Source organism: Dioscorea cayenensis, chromosome 3 (genome assembly GCF_009730915.1).
Source record: "Dioscorea cayenensis subsp. rotundata cultivar TDr96_F1 chromosome 3, TDr96_F1_v2_PseudoChromosome.rev07_lg8_w22 25.fasta, whole genome shotgun sequence".
Classification (NCBI taxonomy): domain Eukaryota; kingdom Viridiplantae; phylum Streptophyta; class Magnoliopsida; order Dioscoreales; family Dioscoreaceae; genus Dioscorea; species Dioscorea cayenensis.
Genome location: NC_052473.1, coordinates 5,262,573 through 5,280,001, shown reverse-complemented (window position 1 = coordinate 5,280,001; position 17,429 = coordinate 5,262,573). Strand labels below are relative to the sequence as shown.

The 17,429-nt window shown below is 33.5% G+C and overlaps 1 protein-coding gene across 1 annotated transcript; it reads right to left on the bottom strand.

Annotated features, from left to right (window-relative positions):
• Positions 1 to 1,977: 1,977 nt before the first annotated feature.
• On the bottom strand, positions 1,978 to 6,977 carry LOC120254321 (protein RER1A-like). The gene is made up of 3 exons (XM_039262446.1): positions 6,503 to 6,977; positions 2,378 to 2,558; positions 1,978 to 2,298 (listed from the first exon to the last, which is right to left on the bottom strand). Exons 1-3 carry the CDS (start codon positions 6,922 to 6,924, stop codon positions 2,245 to 2,247), a joined length of 657 nt encoding a protein of 218 aa, XP_039118380.1. The 5' UTR covers positions 6,925 to 6,977; the 3' UTR covers positions 1,978 to 2,244.
• Between the last annotated feature and the right edge of the window lie 10,452 nt (positions 6,978 to 17,429).

The window sequence follows — 17,429 nt, the reverse complement described above, 5'->3', positions numbered from 1 at the left end:
TCCAAAATATGAAATTTAAAACAAAAAACAGGAATTGACAACAATGCCAAAACCCCTAAATATACAAAAGCCCTACTTCAATTAGGGCTGTAAACGAGCCAATACGTTCGTTAAAAGCTCGAAGGCTCGGTTCGTTAAGGGCTCGGCTCGGCTCGCTCGTTAAGTTGAATGAGCGATTCTCAAGCCCGATTATTAAATTCATAAAATTAATGAGCCGAGCCTGAACACCATCAAGCTCGGCTCGTTAAGGCTCGTGAGCAGACTCATTTATATGAATCATTAAAAGCTCGTTTATATGCTCATTTATATAAATCATTAAAAGCCCATTTATATGAATCGTTAAAAACTCGTTTATATGAATTATTAAAGAACTTGTATAATGTATCAATTAAAGCTTGTTTATAAGAATCGTTAAAGGACTTGTTTATCATCTCGTTAATAGCACATTTATAAAAATCATTAAGGGATTTATTTATAGTATCAATGTATCATATGCATTTACATGTTTATTTACAAAAATTTATGAATAGAATTATTTATAGTATTATTATCGAGCATATATATGATAATAATATTATAAAAACTACAAACTAGTTTTATTTTCAACTAGACTTTTTGAAGAGATGCAAGATAGCATAAATAAAAAAAAACGTTTTTAATTAATTTTATAATTTATGAAGAATTTTTTAAAACTCTATTTAAACGAGATCACTGATCTGGTAAAACCATGAATTAATGAATTTTTTTCAAAATTATTGAAAATTTTAAATTTTTATTTTTTAAATATAATTTCATTATTGAGCAAGGGCTTCTAAGTAAGTTTGGATAGGAAAAAAAGTAGAAGCAATTTTTTCATTTTTGAGGGGTTAAAAGGTGAAATCCTAAAAATTAAAAAAATTAATATTAACAAAAGTAAAATATGTGTTATGTTTATTGTTTTGTAGGAATTTTCAAGCTATGGAAGCAACGAATTTATCACTAAAATGAAACTCTTCTTATATGAGCAATTGTAAACATAATTATGTTGATTTTGAATTATGCCAAAACTTCATTAATGTTTGATTTTGAACATGGTTTATTTTGATGTCTAATTATGCTATGTATGACTTGAATCTTTATGTGATGGTTTTTTATTTTTCTAATTTTAGACTTGATTGTTTTAGTGTTTCACTACAAGATTTGAAAGATGAGCAATTGAGCATAGATAGCTCGATGATTGTAACCCTTATTCATTTTGTTGTTATTGTTTAGTGAGGCATTTGACAAATTTGAACCCTAGCCGAGCTTTAAATGATTCCCGAGCTTAAATCGAGCCGAGCTTTGAATGATTCCCGAACTCAAATCAAGCTGAGCTTTAAATGATTCTCGAGCTCGAGCCGAGCCTAGCCTGCATTAAACAAGCCTTAATGATATTTTATTTAATATAAAAATTAAAATTAAAAAAATTATTGAGCTTAAACGATCTACGAGCCGAGCCTGAACCTTTAATTTTCTTAATGAGCCGAGCCCCGAGCCTCATTAATGAAACTCGAAATAAACTCGGTTCGAGCTCGATCAAAATAGTAACAAGCCGAGCTTGAACATAACCAAGCTCGGCTCGGCTCGTTTACAACTCTAACTTCAATCATGTTATAAGTTATAACCTTAATCTATGCTTTAAATCATTTTATATATTCTTCATATTTCTCTGCATGCTTATTATTTTTATTATTTTTAATATGTAAATATCTTCATCAAACATTATTATTATATAGTTATTACTATATTCTTCCCAACACTGCAAATCAAACAAAGACAACAACATATGTGAGATAATTTGGTTCATCATCTAAAAATTGGAAAACCAGATTACTGTGAGATTAATCATGATAAAGAGTATGAACAAACTCTTGTAAAAAATTCTTTTCTATAAACCAAATTCTCAGAGGCCACACCAAACATACTCTAATAGAAACAGTACAACAAGAGCATGAACAATTTGCATTAAGACAAACACTGCTTTTTGAATTTCCATAAGATAAAAACATCTTACAAATACATTGAAATAATTTTCCCTATGAATAGTCCCAACATATCAGTATCTCTAAGAAATGGACAGAACAAACTATCAGCAGTGACTTTATGTTACAAAATGGATGGGGCAAGTGCATTCACAATTGCGAGCCCGGACTTTTCTTCAGATCAATCACTAAGAAGTATGCGCAAACCTGAATGAATGCATAGCAGTGATTGTTCCAAAGGAAGTCAGTTGGCAAGGTCCAAATCATCGGCCGAAGGCACCTTTTTCCCTGTGTAACGCTGTCCAGAGATCGAAGTGAATTATTAGAAACAGTCATTACAGAAGTTCAATGACCTGCAATGCTTGGTTGTGACATACCTGTTTCCCGAATGTAAAAGGGACATATTTGTATTTTATCATGTGAATTATTTGCCTTTTCATTGTGACAGTGAATAGCACAATCCAGTAGAAAAGCAAAATTGGCCAAAACACTGGCACATCAAAGACGCTGAAGAATGTCATCACAAACGCAATAGAGAAAGCTTTTACAATTGAATGCCTGCAGAGAGCAAAGACTTACTTGATCTTGCAATCCATGTGGAAAATTAAAACAGATTATGATCACTTTCAGAATAAGACGTCTTTATAACAGCTCTGACTTGTAATCTAAACTTCGATGCAATTTGTTGATCAAAATTAAAAAGAAAACATAAAGTTTTGATGAAAGTTAAACAAATTGAAGTCCAAGATTATAATGGAAATTTGAAAAGGATGGGCACCATACAAATAACATACAGCACTAATTAAATTTGGAAGTTTCAAGTTTTCAAACTGTGTATGCATTCCAACTTTGATTGCTATGTTGTAAGCTTGTTCCAAGGAAACCAACCTTACCATGTTGAACAATTCAAAATACATGAAACAAAATATTTAGTAGAGTGGATGGATCAATTTGGAATCAATGCAACTAGTTATAGCATAAGCCAGCAATAAGGTAAGTGATATCTTGATAATGACCAAATTAAACTGCAATGTCCAAAATGAAAAAAGATTCCAAAGTGAAGAAATAATAAGTCACACAAACTCAATAGTAAGGAGAAGAAAAAAACCATAAAGCATAACACATAACATGAAGAACTGCATATGTAGTGCGAAGGAAGATGTAAAAAATAATAATAAAAAAAAATATATATATTTCATAACTAGGATGAACTTGAAAAGGTCCAAAGAGAAGATGTACTGGGATATCCATCAAGATAGGAAGCAATAGAATATAACTTCACCAGTAACCAGCATGTTAGTAGAAACTTCTCAAACTGGAAAGTGGCAATAATTCAAACTAGTCCAGGGAATGGGCAACAAACTAATTAAAATCATGAAACTATAGATAAGTTTCTTAAAATACTAATTTGGTGGGAAGTTGGAAGACAGAAGTACATGGAAGAATACTTTTTCCTTCTTATATTATTGATCAACAAGCACTGTTGAATATAGACTTTGTTGACAAGATGAAAATCACAAGCACATGCAGAACAAATTTCCCCTTCTGAGGTTGGAAAGCAAGTACTGCTAAAATAAAATAAAAAAAATTATACAAATTGAAAAACACAAGTACACAGAGGAACAAATTTTGCCCTTGGATAAAAGGCATTGACTAGATGCTCAAACCAAAACAACATTGAGCCAGAAATGTTAGTTTCAATACCATTAAGGAGAAATCCCAAACCTGAAATTTTGATATGGAAAAAAAATTCTGGCACATATGAAGAGATATTGATACATCATTCTTCTTCTTGGGGTAGTAGGAATTTATGAAGAGTAAAATTTGCAATAAAACGAAGAATGAAAATCTCATTGACAGAACAAGCTAAGGCAATACAAGAAACATAGTGACAGGACCAACAAGTGTTATGCGCAATGCAGTCCAGAATAAAGTATACCAACTAAAACCTAAATGCAGAGGATGGGTATTTCTCAAGGACACATAATCAGGTATTATTCATAATTAGTCAAGCTTACATTGATTCAATAAAGCAATAGATAAGAAGAGGCAAGATGACTCAACCTCCACAGGATAAATGAGAGGACAGGAAATTGTCAACCATAATAAGGAAAAATATATCAACAGAAGGATTCAATATGGAAAAAAGAGTGGGTGGGGTGGGGTTGTCTCCACCAGCACGGTTGCAAACATTAGTGGAAATATTGTTGATGCTTAAAAGAGAAGTCATATGAACAAAGACACCCACATGAGAACTAGGATCATGATGAACAATGATGACTGCAAAACACAATCTTCAACAACTCTTCACAGGTACTCAATATGTCAATAACTGCCCAAATCATGTTCTACTGATATTAAGGGCATAAGAGAGCTACTGCCGATGATTCTATAATGCCAGCTCCACTTTGACAATCTTTAGCCAATTTAAATATGCTGGTGAAAAGCAGACCACACATACAGGTACTCAAAGCCTGTATTGGATGTCTCGACTTATGTCAAATTCTACTCACCAAATGGAAGTAATACTCATTCCCAGATGCCTCAGTATGTCTTCTATAATATTACATTAACCTCCTAGAGCCACTTGAAGCATCTGGATTTCAAAATTGCAAGTAGAAGAAGCATCTAATATATACCTTATGGTGCACTGTATGAATCATAAAGCAAAACAATGGCACTGGAGTCTTTAAAATTTTGGGATATGAGAATGTTGGGCTCATCCTTGAGCCTTGCTAACTGGGTCTGTTTTTAAGAGTTCTTGAACGAAAGTGGTCCCCTCGCACCAAGTGAACTTGCTAAATGAGAATATCCTGGTATGCAATATTAGTGACAGTACAAGACACCTCTGTCCTTAAACTAACAAAAGAGCACATTTTTGTAAGCTTGCTTAATGCATTAGAAAAGGCTCGGTTCAATTGTCAAGCACTTAAATAAGAGAGGTCATTACTCTGTGGCCTTATAAGCCTATCCTAGCAAGCAAGCTTGCTCTTATACCAAAAATAGAAGAAATATTGATCTGGGGATATACTGATCAAATAGCTTATTAACAATTCATAAAGTGGTTATACTTAGGAATACATCAGCCAATAAGAGACAGAGAAAGTAAAAGAGTGGTGTTTGGAATAGAACTACCTTGCTTGCAATAGGAGTATATTAACATTGCAAGTCCACAATGAAAAACTAGATAGCATGTATAATTGATTAATAACTATGTGATCCTAACTTGCAGTTTCTCAAATCAGATTTTACCTTTTGGGATAATTACCGATGCACTCAATCAAACAACAGTTTTTGAAACTTTGGTTTGTCATTTAGGGAGGCAGTCTAGTCTTTTAATACAAATCAAGTCTTTACCCTGGCAGCAAAAGCACATGGGACAATGACTCACAAAATAGGAATTGTTTAATATTCACTTACAGCAACCAAGCAACACATTAAACCATAAGGTTGACTATGGTCATAAGTAAATTGTTAAACCATAAAGATGATTGAGTAATAATACAACCAAGGCATAAAAGTATAAAGCAAAGATGACAAAGAAAGATCATCAGTTTTCCCACTTTACACATTTCTTCCTATTTCCTGACTTATAATATTTAGAACAAACCTCAATCAAAGCAAGTGCATCTTAACTCCATTATCATTTTCCATCCAGAAAACAGCACAAGAATCAATCTGCTAAACAAAGTTTATTGCTAGTGAGTCAGTTAACTACAGGAGAACATATGAAAAGAAGATGCTCAAACTATAGAGAGCAAACTTAAACAAGGCAGCAATTAAAAACAGCACCATCACCAGCACCACACATGAGAAGACAATCTCCCCTCTATTCCTGTCCCATTTCACAGTCATAAACTAGGTCCATTCACATTCTATACACTTTAAATTCTATTATTCTCCACCCAGGAAACAACAGGAGTCAATCCATGTAACAAAGCTTATTGCTAGTGATTCAGTTTGCTAAACATGTACATATGAGAAAGAGATGCCCAAACTATAAACAACAAACCCAAACAAGACACCGTTCTTGTTCCTCTTTCGGTGCAGCTTAATTACACAATCACTTCCCATCCAGGAAACGACACAAGAATCAATCTACGAAACAAAGCTTACTGCTAGTGCCTCAGTTCACTAAGCATATACGCATGAAAAGGGCACGCTCAAACTATAAAGAATAAGCCCAAGCAAGGCACCACCTTGAATAAAAATCACCACCATCACCAAGCCACGATTCACAGAACAATCTCTCCGCCATTCTTGTTCGACATGCAAAATAAACACTTAACAAACTAGGTCTACATCCTAATTTCGCAATCAATCACAGAGATTCAAGAAAATCAAACTAAGCAAGCCTCCCATTTGTTCCAGAAACCCAAGATCCACAATCATGCATATCACCATGCTAAAAGAAATTGACGATCAAAAACATCAAAATAAAACGATCAGATCTTGAATTCCAAAAAAACCAAAATTATCTCAGATGAAGAAGAGGGGCGCACCAGAACTTGAACTCGGGGAGGCGGCGGACGAAGGGGCGGAACTCATCCGTTGATTTGATGGGAAGCCCAGGGCCAGAGCCATCAAGAAGCGCCTGGGTCTCGGGGTCGACCTGGGGGGAAAGGAAGCCGATGAGGAGGTTGAGGACGAAGATGGCGAGGGCGTAGGTGACGATGTAGAAGCCCTGGAGGATGAGTACGCGAATGAAGTATATGAGGGCGAGGACGGCAGCGCCAGCCCACCGGCGACCAACAAAGGGTGTGGATTTGTCGAGGTAGTACTGGTAGCGGCGGCAAATGGAGGTCCAGGATGAGAACAAGCCGGCTCCGATGCCGGGTCTGGCTGGAGCTCCGATTTCGGCCATGGATTCCGGTGGCGGAGCCGGAGATCCCTCCGATGGTTGTGCGGCGACCTCGGGAACCATTACTGCCTCAAATCTCTCTCTTTCTCTGGTATTTGGTTTTTTTGGGGTCAAATGCTGATAAAAATAGGGTTTATTTATTTAATTAATTATTTTGAGAATAATTAATTTTAATGAAAAATGCATTATAAGTCCCCAAGTTTCATAACTTTCAAAATAGACTCTCTCACAATTGAATAATAATATCTGAGACAGACAATTCTAATTAGGTGGCAAATGCTGATAAATTAGCTTGGCCCTGCCAAATTCATCGAGTCAGCAACTCATAATTAACCCACACTGTAACTGATCCCTCTATTATCGGTTAGGAATAACAGATCAACTCGTCAGATCACCTGAGCCAGTCAACCCGATGAGTTGAACCTTTTCTTTAATGTTTAAACCTCTTGCACCTCAATTAAATGACCTAATTAACTACCATATACACTTGCTTGCGATTAGTTTTGGAAGAGGAGTGGGGTGAACCCACTGGGAGACCCCTGCGACGCGCATGCTTCTCGTAACAAGTGGGTAACATATACATATACATAAATAATTGTTGGTTGTCAATTCTATTTAAGCGCAATTTTCCAATTTAATAAGGATGTCAATATAGATATGGATTTTAACATCCTTGAATAGTTGCAAGGTAATAAAAACTTGTACCATATTATTTGAATTAGTTGCAAATAAATATTCTTATGTGCTTTTGCTTTTGATAAGGTGTGAGTAGATATTTAATATAAGTGGAAATATATTGGACATAACAAGTTTTCAATTGCTATTATTAAACATTGAAATGTAAGTTTGTATAAATGATTGGAAGTTTGCTTAAATTCAATAACCAAAAGTATAGATAGGAAATTATAAGAGTGTAAGCCAGCAGAGTTACTTATAACCTACTCGAGATCAGCTCGAATAATGCTCGAATTTGATTTGGAAGATTTGTGAGCCGAGCTCAAGCTATAAATTAAATACTTAACTAGACAGGTTCACAAGCCTAACAAGCTTTTATATATATATTTATATTATAATTTTTTATACACTAATATTTATCTTCTTTTAAATTACATATATATATATATATATATATATATATGCATAAAAAACCTAAACCAAACAACAACCACCCCCATCCCTTTTGTGAGTAAACCTACAGCCACAGGCGCCATCCCCTTCATCTGAAGCCACGACATTGTCCTCTACCATCCCCCGCCCACTGTCTTTCTTTTACTTGCCTCACCTTCACCCGTTTCCACTATCACCCCTACTAACGTTGCCCATTGGTATTATTACTTGCTTCATTATTTACATAGTGCCACCCCTTGTGGGCCACCATTGTTGTTCATTGATATATCAATCCTTGCTTTCATAGCCTTCACAGCTGCCCCACACCTCCTCCTAAACATACCTCTCCTTACTTGTGTCACCACCACCATTCCTCCTAATTGCATTGCTACCACCCTTCTTAATCGTGGCACAATTTACTTGACCAACCACCACCACTCCTCCTAACTAAGCAGTCACCACCACCACAAGTAATACTTTTATTTATCATTTAAATTAATAGTTTGAAATCTTGTGCATTTGTTCTATCTTGCTAAATTATTATTAGTTAATTATTGTATTTTTTTTTTTCTAAATCACTGTTCGATAATGAATGGGTATTAACAGTTGTTGCATGTCTAATTTACTAAGTTGTTGACTATTTTCACTATTTTGCAATTCGTTGAATAGCTAAATTGTCAAAACTTGCCATTTTGTTAAACATTTATGCTATTTTTCAAAATTAATGGATAATTAGTTACATTTTTTGCGTGATTATTTTGCTAAATGAATGAATATTGGTTACATTTTTGTTATTCACTTGATGTTGATTAATACTTTTTTTGAAGATATTTCTCCGGTGGATGTAACTTCTCCAATTCTCCAATTTTCATAATTAGTCCCACAAGAAGATTGCTATCCCAATACCAATACCAATGCCACCACCAATATAACAACAACAAGAAATACGAGAGCTAGAACACAGAGAAAATGCATGTGCACTTTAAAGGAAGAATAGGGCAAAGACATCAACAGTGTAGGCAGAATTTAAAAATGTTGTTGGTGATAGGTCTAAAAAGGTAGAGTGTGTTCATTACAAGACTAAGCTTTCAATACTTGCAAAAGGTTGTACAACACAATTTTCAAGGCATTTGAAGAGTTGTTTGATGAAAAAAAGAGTCATATGAATAATTAGCAAACAATTAGCTTCCAAGTAGCAGAGAAAGAATGTGATAGCACAATTATGAAATTGGCAATTATGGATGGGAAATTGGATATGATGAAAATGAAAGAAGCAATCACCCATTGGATTCTTATACATGAGCATCCATATTCCATCATGGAGGATGAAGGTTTTAACATGATGCAACAAAGAGGAATATCTCAATGGGAAAAGTTTTCTTGTGTCACATCTAAAAAAGATTGCATGTTATTGTATGAGAATGAGAAAAAGAGATTGTTTTCATTGTTGAAGAATGTTAATAATATTAGTTTAACAACAGATATGTGGTTGTCATTACCTCAGAACATAAAGTACATAATTCTAACCGGACACTTTCTTGATAATAATAGGAAGTTACAAAAATGTGTTCTAAATTTTGTGCATCTTCCTTCTCTTCTTCGTTGTATTGACATTGCTGATGGTGTTGCAATGAGTGGGAATTGAGAATAAGTCTACACTATCTCGATTAACAATTTTACCAAGGTTTATGTTGCAATTAAAAATTTGAAGGATACCTTTTCAACAGATAAGAAGTTGTATTGTGTTCAAAAGATATTTCATGTTCATTGCACTGCTCATATCTTGAATATTATGGTTCAATATGGATTTGAAGAGATTGAGAGCATCATCAAAGACACCCATGATAGTGCAATCCACATGAAACAATATGAGAAACGACTAATCATGTTTTTGGAGATTGTACAACAACTGTAGTTGATTTATAAAAAGCCTGTTATTGATTGCAAAACAAAGAGGAATTAGATTTATGACATGCTATCTACTGCACTACAATTTAGAGAGTTGCTACCAAGATACAAGGATCATGATTTCACCTATGAATGTTGTCTAAGCAATGAAGTTTAGCAAAATGCCACAAAGGTTTGTGAAATTCTTTAAGTTTTCAGCTTCATCACAATATCATTTCTGGAAGTGAGTATCCTACTAAAAAATTGTTTTTAAATGAAGTTTATAGTGTAGAAGTATTGTTAGATAAAAAAATATCAAGAAAGTAGGTATCAAGATAATTTCAATTTTGATATGGTTACAAACACGAAAATCAACTTTGACAAGTATTGGGATGAATGCAATTTGTTGATGGCAATTGGTGCTATTATAGATCCAATGTGCAAAATGAGAGTTATTGAATTTTATTTTCCTAAAATGTATCCTCCATCAGAAGCACAAAGTTACATTTTTTATATGAAGAATTATTTGTATGAGCTCTACAATGAGTATGTTGCTGAATTTTAATCCATTGGTTGTGAAAGTAGTACTAAAAATTTAACAATTACTGGAACTAGTTGTGTAACTATTGTCAGTGGCCAAAGTTCTTTTGCGGGATGGTCAAAATTTTTGGACTTTGTGAAAAAAGTTGAAACCATTACCCTACAAAAATCAAATTTAGATACTAATCTTATAAAAGGGTGTTATATTTGTGATGGAGATTCAAGTAAATTTGTTGCTTTGGATTGGTAGAAGGCAAATACATTTGAATATCGTATTTTGTCTAAGATGGTTTGGGATGTTCTTGCAATACCCATCACTATTGTAGCTTTTGAAGACACTTTTAATATCAGTGGAAGAATCAATGACTCATATTGTGCTTTATTAACTTCTAAAACTATGCATGGTTTAATTTGTGGTGGTGATTGGTTGCCTTATCTATATGGCATTAAAAAAAAAGGTATATGTTAGGTTTGACGATATGGATTGGCATTATATGACAAGCCAAGAGGTGATATGGCAAAGGAAGATGACGTGGCGATGATGACTTGGCAAAAAGGAGTGACTAGGTTGATGATGTGGCTAATACTTGGTGTCATGGCATGAGAAGATACAAGAGTTAAAAGATCATGATGGAGACTATGTTTAGTGATTTTTCTCTCAATGGTTCATGTGATGATCAATTAATTTTGGAAAATGCTTCAAGTTAAATGGATCTCTTCAAGAAGGGTAAGTTTTATTTAAGGTATGTTTATCTATCTTTGGTAAGATCCGGGATGATAAATCACATCTTTGATAAAACTCATTTTAGGAAAGATCTATCTTAAAGAAAGAGAGACATAGTCTGTCATTGACAAGAATAAAAGATCATCATGAAGATTGCATGGAGCTTAGTTTGGTGTGAAGCTATTTGAAGACACAAACTAAGTTAGGAAAGGACAAGCCAATGAGATTATCAAGACCATATTTAGTAACACAATTTGAAGGGAAGATCTAAGAGCTAATTATGGGCCGATCTATTCAAGGAGACTAATCATGTATGGAGATTGATTGAAGATTACATAAGATATGATTAGAGATTTGAAGATCCAAGCATGGATGATTGGAGATCATGCTTGAAAGAAGTTGAAAGCTAAACTTGGATGAGATGAGATCAAGTTTAGTAACAATATTTCCGTGAGTCAAACGAAGATCATTTAGGGAAGACCAAACTTGGTCCAAATTTGGAAAGAAGATCGGGAGATCTTCGGTGAGATGGTTGCGTGTGCCTTGGTAGGCACGTCCCTCCGAGAGAGGAGACCTGCTGAAGTGACGTGAGAAAGGAAAGCAGCTGCAGGTTGGAGGAGCTCGGGTCGAGTCAACTGCTATGAGGCGGGACTGAAGGAACTTGAAAGATTGAAGGTCACAGATTCGGGTGCAACTAGCTAGAACTCAGTCATGTTCAGTGAGGTGGGAAATGTTGTAACTGGGTGTTGCAACATCTAACATTGGAAGGTGTCCAAGTTAGGAAGCTACGAAGAATTCTAAAAGAGGAAGGATCAAGTAGACGTAGGTGCGTCTATATAAGATATCCTGCTTGAAGATTTAGGATGAGCCACAAGTGAGAAACCCTTGAGTGAGGGTTGAGGATAGTGGGCATCGGGCAATCTTAAGAGGGTATTCTTTGTCTTAAGTGAGAAAGGGAGAGTTGTACTCTTTTATTCTATCACCTCTTTCAGTGGATTGTTTCTCCGTGCTTTGTCCCCCAGATGTAGGTAAGGTTGTGCCGAACTGGGTACCAACTTGTGTGTCTTCTTTCTCTTGCTTGATTGTGTGTGTGTGTTTCTTATTCTATGAGTTTTTGAGTGACTCTCCTAATCAAACTACCCAATGAAACTATCAGTATATTTAATAAAAATTTTTTTTCTTTTAACTTCATATGGTTTTATTTCGTGCTTGATATAATTATATTTTAACATTGTTTTTTTTTCATCTTACAAAAAGAGAACAAGGTCAAAAGGAATTATTCTTCCTATCAAATCATGATCTTTGGCTGATAATCATGTCATATGAAGAAGTTTGCTCATTTTTGACATTTCAGCTATTATGAATGTGAATCTAATTGTCAAACATCTTGTCTTATTTGAACAACTCTCAAAAATATTTTTCTATTTAAATTTATTAGGCAATGATAGTATTTTATTGACTTATATTTTATGTTTTATTCTATTAGATCATTCTATTTCTATGTTTTTATTTGATAAATTTTTTTGCTAGCATAATATTGTTATTATAAGTAAGTTTGGTAATAGAGCTTAAACGAGCTAGCTAGTTGAGCTCATATATACAAGCTTTTGATTCAAGCCAATTTGAGCTATTTGGATGTTATTGGTAATTTGAGCTTCACTAGTTGAGCTTCAGTAGCTCAATAAATTAATAGACAAGTTGAGCTTGAGCAAGAAAAATTTAGGCTCAAACAAGCTCAAGCCGAGCTTTGAGCTTCGAGTTTTATTCATAAGACAAGCTTGGGCATGCCAATATTCGGCTCAACTTGGCTTGACTAGTTTACATCTCTAGGAAACCCTAAAGCTAATGACTTCTTTTTCACTAATAACATCTTGAGCACACGAACAATGGCCCCTAAGAGTGTAAGACCAAAGTTAAGACATAGGTAGACCTCATTGGTGATGAATAAGTCAGTTGGTGGCAACTCTTATCAAAACTAAAAAAGAACACTATAATACAAAAGAGTTTTTGTGACATTTGTCATATGTCGTAAAATAGCAAAAAACCATTGGAATAGTTCTATACCGATTTTTGTAACAAATGTCGATTATATGTTACAATTGCCACAGTCAGTATACGTTATTGTGACATTTTCAAAAAACTTCAGTAGCTGTATATTTTGACATTTATTATGATATTTTGCTAACATTTATAAATAGTTTCAATATGGATTTTATTCCAATAATTGAATATGGCTTGAGCAATACTTTTATTACATTAATTTTGAAATATTGCAACATTTATAATTGTTGTAATAGAAATTATATAGTAACATTTGTTAAAAGTCTCTTAAATTACTTATATCGATATTTTGTAAACATTGGTTTAACAAAATAGCAATTGCAAATACCAATTTAAGTCCATATTTCTAAATATTAGTAGAAATTATTTATCATATCTAATTTTAAATAAAATGAAACATTTGCAAGTGTTGGAAAAATATTGTATAATTTTTCACAATGCTAATTTAAATAGTATTTATAAACAATTTAACAGTTAAATATGAGATAAAATTTAAATTTTATAAAATTAATGTACATAATTTAACAAAATAGTTATGGACCTATTCATTAAAAATTTAAAAATCTCACATAACACTAAAACACTAACTAAAATAATGTCAACGTCATCTACAAAATCTTAGTAGAAATTATTTATCATATCTAATTTTAAACAAAATGAAACATTCGCAAATGTTGGAAAAATATTGTATAATTTTTCACAATGCTAATTTAAATAGTATTTATAAACAATTTAACAGTTAAATATGAGATAAAATTTAAATTTTATAATATTAATGTACATAATTTAACAAAAAAGTTATGGAACTATTCATTAAAAATTTAAAAATCTCACATAACACTAAAACACTAACTAAAATAATGTCAACATTATCTACAAAATCTTAGCCCCTTGTTTGGTTTGAAGGAGGAGGGGAAAGGAGGAACAAGGGAGAATGAGCAGGGAGGGGGGATGGAGGGAAAATTGTAAAACTTCAACAAAGCTATGTGTGTCTCGTTAAGTATATCAAGAATGCTATAAAAAATAAAAATTAAAACCTTAGATCCATGTCGTGACTGACTCTTTCAATGCTTGGATCAAAAGAGACCCGTCATCTGCCGATAGCGAGCTTGGTTGATTCCATAAGGTTAGCCTGTATGTGTATTTGCAAAGCATTAGTGTGTACTACAAATAACCTATGTGTATTATTAAATGTTTGTGTGTATTTTCTTGCATTTGTGTGTATAATAGTCGGTGACTACGTATTATACCCAGTTGATGTTTACTAAACCAAGGTTGTTATAGAAGTAAGGCACATTTAGGCGCAAGGTGGTCTTAGGGCCTAGGCGCAAGGCGTAGGCTCGTGCCTGATCGACACTAAGCGCACCAGTCACCACTAAAGAAAAAATTAAAAAATCAGACATAGTTGTATTAAAGATTAATTTGTGTTAAAGTTTTAAAATGTCCTAAAGATTAATATCATAGAAGACAATAAAACATTAGGAAAAATTGTACATAATAACATGCAAAATAATCTTCAAATGTTTAATAGTTAATACAAAATGCAATAATACGATATAATGCATGCATCAAGTCCAAATCCTAACTTGTATAATAAAATCTAGATTTTAGTGACTATCATCAAAATCATCAAGTTCATCATAATTATCATCATTACCAACATCATAAATTTCCCCTTCAAATATATCATTCTCTTCATCTAAATAATCATCACCAAAATTTTCTTCCTCATCATCACCATCTCTAAGAATTAAGGGGGGTCTCAAACTAGTAGGTGATGCACTATCATTCCCCTTTGATGGCCTAGAACTTTAAGCAATCACATTTGTTCTTTTTCCTCATCCTCGAGTATTTTATGTGCTTTCATCAACCCCAACAACTCTTTTAGCTTTATCCCAAGTAAGGTTATCATCACCTAATACTAGTTCTTTGTCTCCTTGCTCTTCTTCTAATTTACCCATCAACCACTCATTTACCTCATCAATATCTTGTAAAGAAATATGGTCAATTTGTGGATTGTATGTGGGCCTCTTTTATTTTTAATCATCAAGATGTGTGGATAAGATTAAAAGTTAAACTATATATTTAAAAAATAACCAAATTAATCAAGATTTTTGGATAAGATTAAAATTTAACTAAATATTTAAAATAACCAAAGTTAATTTGTTGATGTTATGAAGGCACGCCTAGGAGCACACCTTGAGCCTTGCCCCAGGGCTCGAGGCACGTGTCATTGTAATAGTGACCGCCTAACTCCTATAAAGGCCCAGGTTGTTGAGCCTTGCCCGCCTTGCGCCCTAGGGCACCTTTGACAACTACGTATCAAACTATGTTTAACTTTACAACATTCATTTTTTGTGTATTATATATAGTTAATGTGTACGTTTAAACTTATGAATATGCTGGCAGACATACATGAACTATCAAATAGGTGAGAAAGATACCTTAGTCTTGAGATACACAAGAAGATGGAATAAATTGTAGAAGACAGTCACAATCTGAGGATGGGTCGATCCAATGTTGACAACTACGAAGTCGTGGATGAGAATAACAACACGGTCAGCTTGCATATATGAAGTGCATGGCCTGACGTGTAAGCATGCATGTGCTGCAATCATGCAAACAAATGAAGAATTCATATACCCGATCTGTGATGTTGACGATTATTTCACTGTTGACTAGTACTGTTATGCATATGAAGAATCCATATACCCGATCTGTGACCGTGGCGAGCCAAGCAACAGCTTACTTGAACTCCGTATGAGGCCAACAATAACAAAGAAAGACCTCACCATCCACGAAGGAAGAGAATCACATCACAAGTATTGTTATGCATATGAAGAAAGGCCAACAATAATAGCTTACTTGATGTCCGTGATTTGCACTACAGTCGGTACCATGAAGTTGGTCATAATCATTATTCATGTAATGTAGTCATAGCCGATGGAACACATTTTGTATAATATTAGGGTTTTTTCGGCCACGCGCGGGGAGGGAGGGGGGCATCGTTCCTATTTATTACATGTGTTTCTTGAGTATTATATGAATATCCCATGTATCACCTTCGTTTTCTATGTATTATGCCCTTTTTCCTGTTTAGTAACTACAATCAGTGTGTAGTTTTGTTCATATGCCAATAATACTTTTTATTTCAATATATTGTTATGCCTCTCCTGTGTAAAATTCGTATATTAGTTAGACAAATAACGAAAATGTCTTCATATAAAAGCGCAAACATACAATTCTCTGCATCAAGCCAAGAGAGGGTTTTTGAGGATCCTAATGCAACGGGGTGCCAACCGTCCACATGTCGCTTCCCAATGCTTGGTTGCAAGGGAATTTTTGTCATTTTGCCACTTGTGATAATATTATAAGAAGTGGGGGTAGTCTGTTAATTTCCACGGGCACTTAACTATGTTTTTCCAACCGTTAGTGGAATCTAGATTGAAAAGTAACAAAAACAAAAAAAGGAGGGACTTATTAGAGATAAGCAAATTTGGAGGGATTTTTTTGGGAAATAACTAAACTATAGGGGGCTACATGTTACTTCCCTGTAATTTTAAATGGTATTTATTTCTTGAATAATTATTTATTTATTTTTCGAGAGTAAATAATATTTAATAAAAATATTTAATGAAAAACCTTCACTTGCTATATATATACAATAGAAATATTTTAAAATATTGAGATTTTTATACAAAAGGAAAAATGTTTTTGGATTTTAATACATACAATTACTAATTTATGCGTAAGCAAAAAAGTGGGAAACTATCGTTGCTATCCCCATATTTTAAGATATTTAAAATATTTTTATGATTTTATTTCCATTTATTTCAAAGGTTTTCAATTGACATTATTTGGATATTATACAAAATTTTCATGAAAAATATAAAAGAATATTTTGGTTTTATGAAATGTAATAAAAATATTTTAGGAAAATAAATAAAAAAACTTCCAAACTATTTAATAAATTCCCAAAATATCGCTCCAAGTTTCCATATTTCTAATTTATGTACCTAGTTAATTTTTATTGGAAATAAACCCCCCAAGTTTCCATATTTTTAATTTATGTAAATTTTTATGAAAAATATGAAAGAATATTTTGGTTTTAAGAAACGCATTAAAAAAGCATCAATGTAATAAAAATATATTGGGAGAAATTAAAAAAAATTCCAAACTATTTTATAAATTTCTACAAAATCGCTCCAAGTTTCCATATTTCTAAGATTAAATTATTTAATAATCCCTA